The sequence below is a fragment of the Amphiura filiformis genome, chromosome 7, assembly GCF_039555335.1.
Source record: "Amphiura filiformis chromosome 7, Afil_fr2py, whole genome shotgun sequence".
NCBI lineage: Eukaryota > Metazoa > Echinodermata > Ophiuroidea > Amphilepidida > Amphiuridae > Amphiura > Amphiura filiformis.
This window is the reverse complement of record NC_092634.1, coordinates 22628631-22645108: the sequence shown is the minus strand read 5'-3', so window position 1 is coordinate 22645108 and position 16478 is coordinate 22628631. Positions and strand designations below refer to the sequence as shown.

General features: G+C 39.2%; 1 protein-coding gene across 1 annotated transcript in view; it reads left to right on the top strand.

Annotated features, from left to right (window-relative positions):
- LOC140156887 (recQ-mediated genome instability protein 1-like) overlaps nucleotides 1-16478 on the top strand; it is a 44042-nt gene that overhangs the window by 2144 nt on the left and 25420 nt on the right. Inside the window, exons 2-5 of the mRNA XM_072179906.1 lie at nucleotides 8390-8504; nucleotides 10239-10385; nucleotides 11506-11616; nucleotides 12361-12480. Of these exons, the coding sequence (XP_072036007.1) occupies nucleotides 8391-8504; nucleotides 10239-10385; nucleotides 11506-11616; nucleotides 12361-12480 (492 nt within the window). The 5' untranslated portion in view covers nucleotide 8390. The remainder of the gene's footprint in view (nucleotides 1-8389; nucleotides 8505-10238; nucleotides 10386-11505; nucleotides 11617-12360; nucleotides 12481-16478) is intronic.

Sequence of the window (16478 nt, the reverse complement as noted above, 5' to 3'; positions counted from 1 at the left end):
AAATTGCGCAATTTTGCAATTTTCACTTTACCCCACGACTCAAGTGATAATAGCGCTATTTCACTATTTTCAAAATGGCCTTTAGACAAAATTGCGCAATTTTGCAATTTTCACTTTACCCCACCACTCAAGTGATAATAGCGCTATTTCGCTATTTTCAAAAATGGCCTTTAGACAAAATTGCGCAATTTTGCAATTTTCACTTTACCCCACCACTCAAGTGATAATAGCGCTATTTCGCTATTTTCAAAATGGCCTTTAGACAAAATTGCGCTAATTTTGCAATTTTCACTTTACCCCACCACTCAAGTGATAATAGCTATTTCGCTATTTTCAAAAATGGCCTTTAAACAAAATTAGCGCAATTATGCAATTTTCACTTTACCCCACCACTCAAGTGATAATAGCGCTATTTCGCTATTTTCAAAATGGCCTTTAGACAAAATTAGCAATTATGCAATTTTCACTTTACCCCACCACTCAAGTGATAATAGCGCTATTTTCAAAATGGCCTTTAGACAAAATTGCGCAATTTTGCAATTTTCACTTGACCCCACCACTCAAGTGATAATAGCGCTATTTCGCTATTTTCAAAAGTGGCCTTTAGACAAAATTACGCAATTTTGCAATTTTCACTTTACCCCACCACTCAAGTGATAATAGCGCTATTTCGCTATTTTCAAAATGGCCTTTAGACAAAATTATGCAATTTTGCAATTTTCACTTTACCCCGCCACTCAAGTGATAATAGCGCTATTTTCAAAAATGGCCTTTAGACAAAATTGCGAAATTTTGCAATTTTCACTTTACCCCACCACTCAAGTGATAATAGCGCTATTTAAGCTATTTTCAAAAATGGCCTTTAAACAAAATTGCGCAATTATGCAATTTTCACTTTACCCCACCACTCAAGTGATAATAGCGCTATTTCGCTATTTTCAAAAATGGCCTTTAGACAAAATTACGCAATTTTGCAATTTTCACTTTACCCCACCACTCAAGTGATAATAGCGCTATTTCGCTATTTTCAAAATGGCCTTTAGACAAAATTATTTTGCAATTTTCACTTTAAACTGGCCTTAATAGCGCTATTTTCAAAATGGCCTTTAGACAAAATTAGCAATTTTGCAATTTTCACTTTACCCCACCACTCAAGTGATAATAGCGCTATTTCGCTATTTTCAAAAATGGCCTTTAGACAAAATTAGCAATTTTGCAATTTTCACTTTACCCCCACCACTCAAGTGATAATAGCGCTATTTCGCTATTTTCAAAAATGGCCTTTAGACAAAATTGCGCAATTTTGCAATTTTCACTTTACCCCACCACTCAAGTGATAATAGCGCTATTTCGCTATTTTCAAAATGGCCTTTAGACAAAATTGCGCAATTTTGCAATTTTCACTTTACCCCACCACTCAAGTGATAATAGCGCTATTTCGCTATTTTCAAAATGGCCTTTAAACAAAATTGCGCAATTATGCAATTTTCACTTTACCCCACCACTCAAGTGATAATAGCTTTTCATTTCGCTATTTTCAAAAATGGCCTTTAGACAAAATTAGCAATTATGCAATTTTCACTTTACCCCACCACTCAAGTGATAATAGCGCTATTTCGCTATTTTCAAAATGGCCTTTAGACAAAATTATGCAATTTTGCAATTTTCACTTGACCCCACCACTCAAGTGATAATAGCGCTATTTCGCTATTTTCAAAAGTGGCCTTTAGACAAAATTACGCAATTTTGCAATTTTCACTTTACCCCACCACTCAAGTGATAATAGCGCTATTTCGCTATTTTCAAAAATGGCCTTTAGACAAAATTGCGCCAATTTTGCAATTTTCACTTTACCCCACCACTCAAGTGATAATAGCGCTATTTTCAAAAATGGCCTTTAGACAAAATTGCGCAAGTTTGCAATTTTCACATTACCCCACCACTCAAGTGATAATAGCGCTATTTCGCTATTTTCAAAATAGCCTTTAAACAAAATTGCGAAATTATGCAATTTTCACTTTACCCCACCACTCAAGTGATAATAGCGCTATTTCGCTATTTTCAAAAATGGCCTTTAGACAAAATTGCGCAATTTTGCAATTTTCACTTTACCCCACCACTCAAGTGATAATAGCGCTATTTCGCTATTTTCAAAAATAGCCTTTAGACAAAATTAGCAATTTTGCCATTTTCACTTTACCCCACCACTCAAGTGATAATAGCGCTATTTCGCTATTTTCAAAAGTGGCCTTTAGACAAAATTACGCAATTTTGCAATTTTCACTTTACCCCACCACTCAAGTGATAATAGCGCTATTTCGCTATTTTCAAAAATGGCCTTTAGACAAAATTGCGCAATTTTGCACATTTTCACTTTACCCCACCACTCAAGTGATAATAGCGCTATTTTCAAAAATGGCCTTTAGACAAATTTATAATTTTGCAATTTTCACTTTACCCCACCACTCAAGTGATAATAGCGCTATTTTCAAAATGGCCTTTAAACAAAATTGCGCAATTATGCAATTTTCACTTTACCCCACCACTCAAGTGATAATAGCGCTATTTCGCTATTTTCAAAATGGCCTTTAGACAAAATTGCAATTATGCAATTTTCACTTTACCCACCACTCAAGTGATAATAGCGCTATTTAGCTATTTTCAAAAATGGCCTTTAGACAAAATTGCGCAATTTTGCAATTTTCACTTTACCCCACCACTCAAGTGATAATAGCGCTATTTCGCTATTTTCAAAATGGCCTTTAGACAAAATTAGCAATTTTGCAATTTTCACTTTACCCCACCACTAAAGTGATAATAGCGCTATTTAAGCTATTTTCAAAATGGCCTTTAGACAAAATTAGCAATTTTGCAATTTTCACTTTACATCACCACTCAAGTGATAATAGCGCTATTTCGCTATTTTCAAAAATGGCCTTTAGCCGCAATTTTTACTTTACCCCACCACTCAAGTGATAATAGCGCTATTTCGCTATTTTCAAAAATGGCCTTTAGACAAAATTGCGCAATTTTGCAATTTTCACTTTACCCCACCACTCAAGTGATAATAGCGCTATTTTGCTATTTTCAAAAATGGCCTTTAGACAAAATTGCGCAATTATGCAATTTTCACTTTACCCCACCACTCAAGTGATAATAGCGCTATTTCGCTATTTTCAAGAATGGCCTTTGGACAAAATTGCGCAATTTTGCCATTTTTCACTTTACCGCACCACTCAAGTGATAATAGCGCTATTCCGCTATTTTCAAAAGTCGAAAATGCGATCTGTCTGACCTAACACGTGCGGAATCGAAAATGCGTAAACATTAGATTTAACAGTTCTGCACCCTTGCGATGGTCCAGAATTTCGAATCGGCAATAAAAATATCCGATCTTTCCGATCAAAAAGAGAGTGGAATATCGAGTGTCGCAAATGTTAATATCAAGGTGGGTGCGACTCTGTCTTAGACTTTAGTACAGGGATCGATCTATCGATGATTATTTTCGCAGGTTGACATTTAAAATACACGTAACCAATGCACCACGCATTTGAATAGCAGAGCGGTACTGCACAGTGCCGCTTGTTACCTGTCCATGATGATGATTATTATGATACTTATAGACGTACATCATCATTCATGAAAATGGCAAATGCACTAATGCTGCCGATATTCGGCTGTTCCATCTTGCGACCTCGCACACGAAGAGGACACTTACCATTGTTATTGCACTCAATGGGAGAAATCACAAAACATGACATAAAAGAAAGGTATTTGGATACAAAACATGCAAAAGTTGTATTTATGACCAGGGAAATTGACTTGATTTCCCAGTGAACTAATTTTGCAATAACATACACGCAGCAGCCCAAAAGTTTCGAGAACATGCTGCAAGTGGGACCGAAACGGAACATGCTCCAAGTCATGGATTAAACGGAATAATTACCAAAGACAAGGCAAATGAGTGGTATTTTTTTGTTTTGAAAAAATTGACTTTCAACTGAAAGGCCCTGTACAAAGCATTAGGGATTTTGCAATGTCCCCTTTCAGAACCGTGACAAGTGGGTAAATGCAATAGATGGAAAAACCCGTTCGGCTGCTGCATGTATGTTATTAAGAAAAATAGAAACACATTTTGGCCGTAAATCCCAGATGTGAAGGAAATGCGTAACCATCAGACCTAACACGTCAGACCTAAGAGTTCACACTTTCTTACTTGCCCTGCGGGGCTCTTCCGTTTTGGTCCCACTTGGAGCACGTTCTCGAAATGTTTCCGCTGCTGCGTGTATGTTATTAAAGAAATGAGCAGTTCAGTTTCTTTCTTACCATGCGGCGCGCTTCCGTTCTGGTCCCACTGGGAGTATGTTCTCGAAAGCGTTTGGGCTGCTGCGTGTATGCGTAAACGTTGAACAGTAGAATGAAGAGGTAAAGTGAAATTCTCAAAATTTCTCAATAACAGTTCGCACTTAAACTGCATAAACATCAATTTCTTAAGAAAGACCTAACACATCAGACCTAACAGTTCACACTTCCTTACTTGCCCTGCGGGCTCTTCCGTTGTGGTCCCACTGGGAGCATGTTCTCAAACGTTTGGGCTGCTGCGTGCATGTTAATAAAAAAATTAGCAGTTCACAGTTTCTTTCTTGCCCTGCGGGGTTCTTCCGTTCTGGTCCCACTTGGAGCATGTTCTCGAAACGTTTGGGCTACTGCGTGTATGTTATGAAAAAAATTAGCAGTTCACAGTTTATTTCTTGCTCTGCGGGGCCCTTCCGTTCTGGTCCCACTTGGAGCAAATAGAAACACATTTTGGCCGTAAATCCCCAGATGTGAAGGAAATGCGTAACCATCAGACCTAACACGTCAGACCTAAGAGTTCACACTTTCTTACTTGCCCTCTGGGGCTTCTTCCGTTTGGTCCCACTTGGAGCACGTTCTCGAAACGTTTCCGCTGCTGCGTGTATGTTATTAAAGAAATGAGCAGTTCAGTTTCTTTCTTACCCTGCGGGGCTCTTCTGCTGCGTGTATGTTATTAAAAAAATTAGCAGTTCACAGTTTCTTTCTTGCCCTGCGGGGTTCTTCCGTTCTGGTCCCACTTGGAGCATGTTCTCAAACGTTTGGGCTGCTGCGTGTATGTTATGAAAAAAATTAGCAGTTCACAGTTTATTTCTTGCTCTGCGGGGCCCTTCCGTTCTGGTCCCACTTGGAGCATGTTCACGAAACGTTTGGGCTGCTGGGTGTATGTTATTAAGGAAATTAGAATCTGGAAATTGCAAAATGTAGGGCAAAATTAGCGCCATTTTGTGGAAATAGCGGAATAGCGCAATTATCACTTGAATGAGGAGGTAAAGTGAAAATCTGAAAATTGTGTCATTTAGCGCCAAAATTGCGCAATTTTTTTGAAAATAGCGGAATAAGCGCAATTATCACTTCAATAAAGAGGTAAAGTGAAAATTTGAAAATTATGCAATTTAGCGCAAAATTAGCGCAATTTTTTGAAAATAGCGGAATAGCGCAATTATCACTTGAATGAAGAGGTAAAGTGAAAATCTGGAAATTTGAAAATTGTGCAATTTAACGCAAAATTGCGCAATTTTGTTGAAAATAGCGAAATAGCGCAATTATCACTTCAATGAAGAGGTAAAGTGAAAATCTGAAAATTGCGCAATTTAATTATGCAATTTAGCGCAAAATTATGCAATTTTTTGAAAATAAGCGGAATAGCGCAATTATCACTTGAATGAAGAGGTAAAGTGAAAATGTTGAAATTTCAAAATTGCGCAATTTAGCGCAAAATTGCGCAATTTTTTTGAAAATAGCGGAATAGCGCAATTATCACTTCAATGAAGAGGTAAAGTGAAAATCTGAAAATTAGCGCAAAATTGCGCAAGTTATTGTCATAATTGCTATTTTCATTGAGCATTGTGAAAGATTCATAATTGCAATGTTTAGTTCAAAATTGCGCTAATTTCAAAATGGGGTTGATAATTGCACTAATTTGGAAAAGTTATTATCATAATTGCGCTATTTTCATGGAGCATTTTGAAAGTTTCATAATTGCAACGTTTAATTCATAATTGCGCTAATTTCAAAAGATGGTTGATAATTGCGCTAATTTCAACAAATTCTTATCATAATTGCGCTAATTTCAAAGCCTCACATTGATAATTGCATATTAGCAGTCAGTGTTGCTATTCTGTGTTAATATCGCTATTGTCAGTTCCAGCGCCTTTATGCTTTTTCCAAGGGTTGTGCAATAATTATGAGCCGCTGGCGCTGTATAAATATTAAACACCTAGCCTTCTTCTAGCTTAGTAGCTAGCTTTGCTCGAGAACTCTAGCCAAGAATACTCTTGCATTCAAAATCTCGTCGGATTCGCTGAAGCATGACACCGTGTAAAGCAATGGAAGTTCAGAAGTAAATCACGACAGGCGATTGCATCAAAAATGTTGCTAAAATTACACTTCAGCAAAATTTTAGACTGTCCAAAATACGCAAATCTTGCTCAAAAGATACAGTTGACTCATCAAAATAACTTTCATCCAAATTTCAACATTACCGGTAACAGAATAAATAACCTCCGGTGTAAAAAATTGCACCGCTGTCTGACCGAAAAACCATAGTAAAGCACTCTAGGGTCAGTCCATGTCAAATCAACCAGGGGTCCCCAGGTGACCCTCTCAGATTTTGATGAAATTCCATCAGAATAATCTTTTGTGGCCACAATGAACCCATACAAAAAATTAGCCTCATAGGCCATGTCGTTTTTGAGAAATGGGCAAATGGCCCTTTGAAGTTTGGCCCAGACCCCCCCTTTTTGGCACTCGCGAGTGTCATTGGTGATTTTTACCAACTTGGGTAGCTCATAACTACTTGTTCTGAACAGATATAAAGCTGCAATGTTGCATTTTAGCTAACTTTATGTCATATTTTCAGAATCTGGCTCTAAATTTCAGATATCTGTTTTCTGTTTAAAGTTATGAGCACCCAAAGTTGGGTATGCATGGGAAAATGCATATTTTGAGAGCAAATGCGTGTCCCCCTTTTTTTTTGACAATTCATAATTTGATCAAAATGCATCCTTTTTTTCTCCTAAAAATTTGCTAGAGATCCTTGTTATTTTTGCAGGTTCTGTGGGCCTATAGTATACTTTTGTATTCCCATTGTGATCCTTGTTGTTTTTGCAGGGGCCTTGGAACTAGTTAAGTTTTGGCTATCGAACTTTACCTACATTTGCTGTTTTTGTCCTCCATCGGCGTATTGTCTAGACTAGTCTGTTTGTTTCCCCAAGTTGGTGTATCTTGCTCTTTTTCTTTCAAGAAGACGTATACTTTTTGGTTCTTCGCATAAATCTAAATACATGTATTTTGAGACCATTTTCGCTTCAATCAGAGAATTTTGAAAATTTGACCAGTGTACAAAGGTCATTGACCCTTTACATATATTTCACCTTCCAACTCAAAAACATCATAGAGATATGCAACCATTTACTTTTTGTTCCTTATGATTTAGGAAGAATGTGAGGTATTGCCCTGGGGGTATTGCACAACTTGATACAGCCATTTTATTTTTTTCTCACAACTTGATCAGGCCATGTTTATTTTTTCATTTAGAACTAGGCTGCCATGATGTAGTGCCATCTTGTGACCCTAATAACCCTGTGAGAAAAATTGGCAGCATGGTTCATTTGATTCATTGGTCCAGTAGTAGGTCGGATTTCAGTTCAAAAATCCAAATAAACATGCAACTCCCACGGGAGGCGATTTTTCTACTCAAGGCTCCTGTTGATGAGAAACTCATTTTTTCAACAATTTTTGACATCCTGAAAAGTTGTTTTTTTACCATTTCTACACACTTCTAAACTGTTTTGAAAACATGATTGAAGTGGTATACAGTAGCAAAATATCCCAATTCACAACTATTTGGGCTATTTATTAAGCTAATTATAAAGCCATGTAGTCATGTTTTGGCAATGACCTTTAAAAAATGTATATTAAAAAAAATCCTGACCGACCAACCAATTTTTCATTATGAGACATATTTTAAAAGAGTTAGACACTGTTTCAATGTCATCCAAACTTTTCCCGAATCTCAAATCAGTAGGTATTTATTATGATGCTGTGTGCTGTCTATGAAAATCAAACAATTAAATTTCTGATATTTTTTATATTTCCATTCATGACATCATCCCACTTCCTGCCTCAATTGATATTTCCCAATAAACACTCATGTTTTCTATTGTCTTGATAATTTCCTTTTCCTTTATGTCCATGTCCCTATGCATGTTTGTGTGTTGTCTTGTCACTCTGCCTTTGATAAAGATCCTGCTAGGATCGAAAGCTCAGGCCCCTAAAACTTTGACATTTTTTATTTGTTTCAAATGTTGCATAGGATGGAACTAGCAGGAATTTCATCTTCAGTGAACAACTGGTTGAAGAGACAGCATGTGATGGTGCTAGATGAGTGGGTGCATGCCTGTGTGGAATGGCTCAACTCAGAATATCAGGTACGGTATATATGTGACATGTCATGTCAAAAGCAGACACTTTTGGGCAGGATTGTAAATGGAGAAATAGCCAAAAATCTGCCCGAGGTGATTTTTTCACAATTTGGGCTTGTTGCGAACTTGTGATGTTATTAATGTTAAAAATATTGTCTGCTAGTTTCAGCCGCGAATATAACTGGCATCTTGTATTTTTTGACATATTTTTCAAGGTAATTCCTACTCTCAACATTGTCAATAATATTTTTAAAGGCCGATATCTCAATTTCCAATTTTATAGTACCATAACTTACGAACTCATTATCTTCACTTAGGAATGTCCGATTTCATTGGGAAAAATGTCGTTATGGAGCAAAATATCTCTATATTTAAGATATGTAAAAACCTCAAAATTTATAACCTGCCCAAAAGTGTCTGATTTTGACATGACACATCACATATAGTTAGGATTTTGTAGAAACAAGTAGAATCTGAGCTGTCGATTCAGCATCGCTGTTTTGTATCAAAAGTGGTAGTGGACAGCAATCAAACAACCCATGTTTTCAAATGTGATCATCTTGATTCCTGCAATTTGCGCAGCTCATAGTCGTAATTAAGATACAACTTCCGCGCAAGTTTTACGAAAATCCAAGCAATATTTTCCATAAAAAAGAGGAATAATAGTTCGTCATGTCAGTGAAGGCTCCGCGGCCTACTCCGCGCAAGATACAGGGTCAAACCCACATCGTTAGCGACGAGATTGGCAATATTTCCCGCCATTGACCATGTAGACAATTTCAGATGGAAAAGGGTGAAATACCATATTTAAACATTATACAAATATATAAAAAAAGTACACAGACTAATAAATATAGAATTCAAGGAAAGTGGAATTCGGCATTTTAAAAATGCGCCATTGTTCAGACCAACCTTTAATGGGAGAATTGTTGGGATAATGTGGGATTTTCAACAGAAGGCTGGAGCACAATTTTTGGATGTCTACCAAATGTTGTGGTTGCTTGCAACTTGACACATTTTGGTGTGTCAGTTGACTGTGCCAAGTCAAAATCACACCATGCAATTGAAACTTTGTTGCAACTTGCAATTGGTGGCGTGTTCTGGGTTGTTCAGTCCGACTGAGTCCGTACACGAAATTGTGTGAATAATTATGTACCTTGTGAATTGGCCAAGTGCTACAGATCACTACACTCCATATCGGCTATATCAGCTCGTAATAGGCGAGAATTATATGTATTTATTACTGCGAGAGTCAATCAAGTCTCAACTTATACCCATGTTAAGTCACAAAATCATGGGTCAGTCACCCGGGTCAGTCATACAATATGCCAAGCACAGTATATGTAGGTGCTGCGCCAAGCTGTGTGTACGTTCTATATATCAAGCCAGGCATTAAAAAAAACTTTTTGGGGGGGATAAAATGTATGTTGGTTAAGTTTTATTCAGATTTCCTTTTACAAATTAAGCGTACTGCTAGCTGTCCAGCGCGTATTATTTGTACAAGGTCCAATGCACACGCTTGACGTCGCGCGCGTATACGCGATGGTTAAGCTGTCAAATGAAATCTGAATAAGACTTTAAGACAATTGTTTTGGCACTGCTATTTCTTCTAGAACTCTTACAAGAAATAAAAATAATAATTCAACAAACTGCCAAACAGTTTTGGATCCTAATAAGTGTTGTAATTACATGTATGTTGCTCCAGTTTCACCTGCAAGATTTGTTTTGTTCTAAAAACAGGAAGGACTGCCTAGTATAGCAGAATTGCAGCAGTTAGTATATGAGCAATGGTTGGATTCAGACTTGAATGAGGTGGGCACCCCTTGTTTGCCTAATGGTATAACCCAACAACAGAAAGGATTTCTCAATGGCAATTGCATCCTACAGGTACGACTGTAAACTTTGTACTAGTTGTCGTCTTTTCCCCAGGTTGCTGGCCCATCTTTTTTTTTAACGCGGCGACCTTCGAATCTCGAGACTGACACTTTGAACATTTAGCTACAAGCATCCTTTCCTCATTGTATTTGCAGAGGACTGCATCATAACCAGTAGCGTACCGTGGCCGCTGAAGAAAATTCAATTTTGGCGTCCCTTCCTCAACAGCCCGAAGAGCACCATCCGGGAAACGGATGTATAAAGTCTCTATAAAGTGTGTGTAAAGTCACAATTTAGTCTCATAGTCATAAATATGCAGTTTTTAGTCATAATAAGCAGTTTTAGTGTCACAGTTACATGTAGCTACAGAAGGGTGAAAAAGCTGAATACACATAGGGAAGTCATGCACCCAAAGCACCTAATGCAGTGATGAATAAGTTTCATGCAGATGGTAGATGATGAAGTGTACATGCACACGTGCAAAAAGCAATTAATGCAAGGGGGGAAGGGGGATATGGAGGGAAGGGGAGTTTCCTGTCATGATAGATAGGAAACAGAAGTTACATGCGAAGTCTAGATCACGCATGTAACCATACACATACAGATGTTAGTCGACAAGTGCCTTCAGCAGGCGCATTCTTGCTGTATGCAATTTGTGGCACCAGTTCCTGCTGATTGGTTCAATTTTGACGATGTTGAATGTTGGCAAATTTGATATCTGCGTTGAGGAGTCGATTACAATCTGGGTGAGGTACGATGAGTTACCATTACAGCTTTAACCATACTGCTTCTCCGTGATCTTCTGTGATGACTCCTTTCAGTTGATCAATATATGGTGCTCTTTGGGCATCTAGTGCAGAGCATGTTGTGAGAAAGTTCTCCTTGTTTTCGACACCATCGTCACACAGTCTGCATGTGCCGTCTACATCAAATTGATCTAACTAACCACATCGGTTAGATTTAGATTAAGATATTACATAGTTCTCAGGTTGCTCGAGAAGTCTAACCAGAAATTTGCTCACCGATGAGCTTCGCATTCAAAACAGATTATGTGTGTGGTAACAGAAAAATGTGTGGAAAATGTTGAACTATGTACTAACATTTATTTATCTTGGTTTTTTTTGTGGTACAGATTAATTCTTTGCGTGATGTGAGTACACCTGCCTACAGTCAGCTTACCAAGTTGAGAGGAAAAGAGAATGAGAATGCAACTGTTACTGCCACACAACAGACTCAAGACAGAGTAAGTGGTTATCTGCACACATAAGGTTATAATCTGTTATGTGATGTGGCTCATCAGGTGTTGTGTGATCGATTAGAGGTTAATTACTGCGCATCGGTTATTTGGAGGGCATTGTGAAAAATCTAAACATTTTGCCTTTGGAACCAAGTCCAAAGCAAAATGTTTAGATTTTTCACAATGCCCGATATATTACTGATGCAAAGTTATTAACCTCATTCATAACTTTCGCACTTTCATCTCTTCACTTTAACAAAATAACACACATTTTCCGTAAAAATAAAACAAATTTTACGTTTGGCCTTTCCAAAAATCGATCAGGCTAAAACAGGACGACCAATAACAGAAGCGTGAATAACAATCTGTACAAATATAGTAGCGTGCAATCCAAATGTGGGGGCCAGCATTCGCGCAGTTTGTTCGACACACAACACGGCTCGCGCGGAGGTTACTAATATTTACGATGACGGCGCGGCAGTCCACTGTTGAATATTAGTGACCGCGTTCAGCATTTGCATTTTGGCAAACGAATCAAAATAATTGTATCGTGTATATTAATGAGGTTATGAATTAAAGTTAAAACTGAAGTTATAGTTTTCACCAAGAGAATTGAGTGGCCAATGGCTTAATTAATATGTGTGTATTTCAAAGAGATTTGTTGGAAAGACCTAAATTGCAGTTGTACATCTTATTTCATTTTATTAGTTCATTCTTTTATTCTTTCTTTCTTACTCTTTTCTTGTGAAGTTTGAACCCAAATCCAACAGAATGTTGATGCTACGCCTTACTGATGGTCATGAGAACATACAAGGCATGGAATTTGCACCAATACCAAGCCTAAGTGTCAACACATCACCAGGGACTAAGGTAAGAGACAGTATAGCCTCAAGTCACTGATGGTCATGAGAACATACAAGGCATGGAATTTGCACCAATACCAAACCTAAGTGTCAACACATCACCAGGGACTAAGGTAAGAGACAGTATAGCCTCAAGTCACTGATGGTCATGAGAACATACAAGGCATGGAATTTGCACCAATACCAAGCCTAAGTGTCAACACATCACCAGGGACTAAGGTAAGAGACAGTATAGCCTCAAGTCACTGATGGTCATGAGAACATACAAGGCATGGAATTTGCACCAATACCAAACCTAAGTGTCAACACATCACCAGGGACTAAGGTAAGAGACAGTATAGCCTCAAGTCACTGATGGTCATGAGAACATACAAGGCATGGAATTTGCACCAATACCAAGCCTAAGTGTCAACACATCACCAGGGACTAAGGTAAGAGACAGTATAGCCTCAAGTCACTGATGGTCATGAGAACATACAAGGCATGGAATTTGCACCAATACCAAGCCTAAGTGTCAACACATCACCAGGGACTAAGGTAAGAGACAGTATAGCCTCAAGTCACTGATGGTCATGAGAACATACAAGGCATGGAATTTGCACCAATACCAAGCCTAAGTGTCAACACATCACCAGGGACTAAGGTAAGAGACAGTATAGCCTCAAGTCACTGATGGTCATGAGAACATACAAGGCATGGAATTTGCACCAATACCAAGCCTAAGTGTCAACACATCACCAGGGACTAAGGTAAGAGACAGTATAGCCTCAAGTCACTGATGGTCATGAGAACATACAAGGCATGGAATTTGCACCAATACCAAGCCTAAGTGTCAACACATCACCAGGGACTAAGGTAAGAGACAGTATAGCCTCAAGTCACTGATGGTCATGAGAACATACAAGGCATGGAATTTGCACCAATACCAAGCCTAAGTGTCAACACATCACCAGGGACTAAGGTAAGAGACAGTATAGCCTCAAGTCACTGATGGTCATGAGAACATACAAGGCATGGAATTTGCACCAATACCAAGCCTAAGTGTCAACACATCACCGGGGACTAAGGTAAGAGACAGTATAGCCTCAAGTCACTGATGGTCATGAGAACATACAAGGCATGGAATTTGCACCAATACCAAGCCTAAGTGTCAACACATCACCGGGGACTAAGGTAAGAGACAGTATAGCCTCAAGTCACTGATGGTCATGAGAACATACAAGGCATGGAATTTGCACCAATACCAAGCCTAAGTGTCAACACATCACCAGGGACTAAGGCAAGAGACAGTATAGCCTCAAGTCACTGATGGTCATGAGAACATACAAGGCATGGAATTTGCACCAATACCAAGCCTAAGTGTCAACACATCACCGGGGACTAAGGTAAGAGACAGTATAGCCTCAAGTCACTGATGGTCATGAGAACATACAAGGCATGGAATTTGCACCAATACCAAACCTAAGTGTCAACACATCACCGGGGACTAAGGTAAGAGACAGTATAGCCTCAAGTCACTGATGGTCATGAGAACATACAAGGCATGGAATTTGCACCAATACCAAGCCTAAGTGTCAACACATCACCAGGGACTAAGGTAAGAGACAGTATAGCCTCAAGTCACTGATGGTCATGAGAACATACAAGGCATGGAATTTGCACCAATACCAAGCCTAAGTGTCAACACATCACCAGGGACTAAGGTAAGAGACAGTATAGCCTCAAGTCACTGATGGTCATGAGAACATACAAGGCATGGAATTTGCACCAATACCAAGCCTAAGTGTCAACACATCACCAGGGACTAAGGTAAGAGACAGTATAGCCTCAAGTAACTGATGGTCATGAGAACATACACGGCATGGAATTTGCACCAATACCAAGCCTAAGTGTCAACACATCACCAGGGACTAAGGTAAGAGACAGTATAGCCTCAAGTCACTGATGGTCATGAGAACATACAAGGCATGGAATTTGCACCAATACCAAACCTAAGTGTCAACACATCACCGGGGACTAAGGTAAGAGACAGTATAGCCTCAAGTCACTGATGGTCATGAGAACATACAAGGCATGGAATTTGCACCAATACCAAGCCTAAGTGTCAACACATCACCAGGGACTAAGGTAAGAGACAGTATAGCCTCAAGTCACTGATGGTCATGAGACCATACAAGGCATGGAATTTGCACCAATACCAAGCCTAAGTGTCAACACATCACCAGGGACTAAGGTAAGAGACAGTATAGCCTCAAGTCACTGATGGTCATGAGAACATACAAGGCATGGAATTTGCACCAATACCAAGCCTAAGTGTCAACACATCACCAGGGACTAAGGTAAGAGACAGTATAGCCTCAAGTCACTGATGGTCATGAGAACATACACGGCATGGAATTTGCACCAATACCAAGCCTAAGTGTCAACACATCACCAGGGACTAAGGTAAGAGACAGTATAGCCTCAAGTCACTGATGGTCATGAGAACATACAAGGCATGGAATTTGCACCAATACCAAGCCCAAGTGTCAACACATCACCGGGGACTAAGGTAAGAGACAGTATAGCCTCAAGTCACTGATGGTCATGAGAACATACAAGGCATGGAATTTGCACCAATACCAAGCCTAAGTGTCAACACATCACCAGGGACTAAGGTAAGAGACAGTATAGCCTCAAGTCACTGATGGTCATGAGAACATACAAGGCATGGAATTTGCACCAATACCAAGCCTAAGTGTCAACACATCACCAGGGACTAAGGTAAGAGACAGTATAGCCTCAAGTCACTGATGGTCATGAGAACATACAAGGCATGGAATTTGCACCAATACCAAGCCTAAGTGTCAACACATCACCAGGGACTAAGGTAAGAGACAGTATAGCCTCAAGTCACTGATGGTCATGAGAACATACAAGGCATGGAATTTGCACCAATACCAAGCCTAAGTGTCAACACATCACCAGGGACTAAGGTAAGAGACAGTATAGCCTCAAGTCACTGATGGTCATGAGAACATACAAGGCATGGAATTTGCACCAATACCAAGCCTAAGTGTCAACACATCACCAGGGACTAAGGTAAGAGACAGTATAGCCTCAAGTCACTGATGGTCATGAGAACATACACGGCATGGAATTTGCACCAATACCAAGCCTAAGTGTCAACACATCACCAGGGACTAAGGTAAGAGACAGTATAGCCTCAAGTCACTGATGGTCATGAGAACATACAAGGCATGGAATTTGCACCAATACCAAGCCTAAGTGTCAACACATCACCGGGGACTAAGGTAAGAGACAGTATAGCCTCAAGTCACTGATGGTCATGAGAACATACAAGGCATGGAATTTGCACCAATACCAAGCCTAAGTGTCAACACATCACCAGGGACTAAGGTAAGAGACAGTATAGCCTCAAGTCACTGATGGTCATGAGAACATACAAGGCATGGAATTTGCACCAATACCAAGCCTAAGTGTCAACACATCACCAGGGACTAAGGTAAGAGACAGTATAGCCTCAAGTCACTGATGGTCATGAGAACATACAAGGCATGGAATTTGCACCAATACCAAGCCTAATATTTATTTATTTATTTATTTATTAGACTCTATACACTGGAGATTGCACAATATCATAATAACAGTTAAATATAAAATAGCAAAATACATTCTAAGTGTCAACACATCACCAGGGACTAAGGTAAGAGACAGTATAGCCTCAAGTCACTGATGGTCATGAGAACATACACGGCATGGAATTTGCACCAATACCAAGCCTAAGTGTCAACACATCACCAGGGACTAAGGTAAGAGACAGTATAGCCTATAGCCTCAAGTCACTGATGGTCATGAGAACATACAAGGCATGGAATTTGCACCAATACCAAGCCTAAGTGTCAACACATCACCAGGGACTAAGGTAAGAGACAGTATAGCCTCAAGTCACTGATGGTCATGAGAACATACAAGGCATGGAATTTGCACCAATACCAAGCCTAA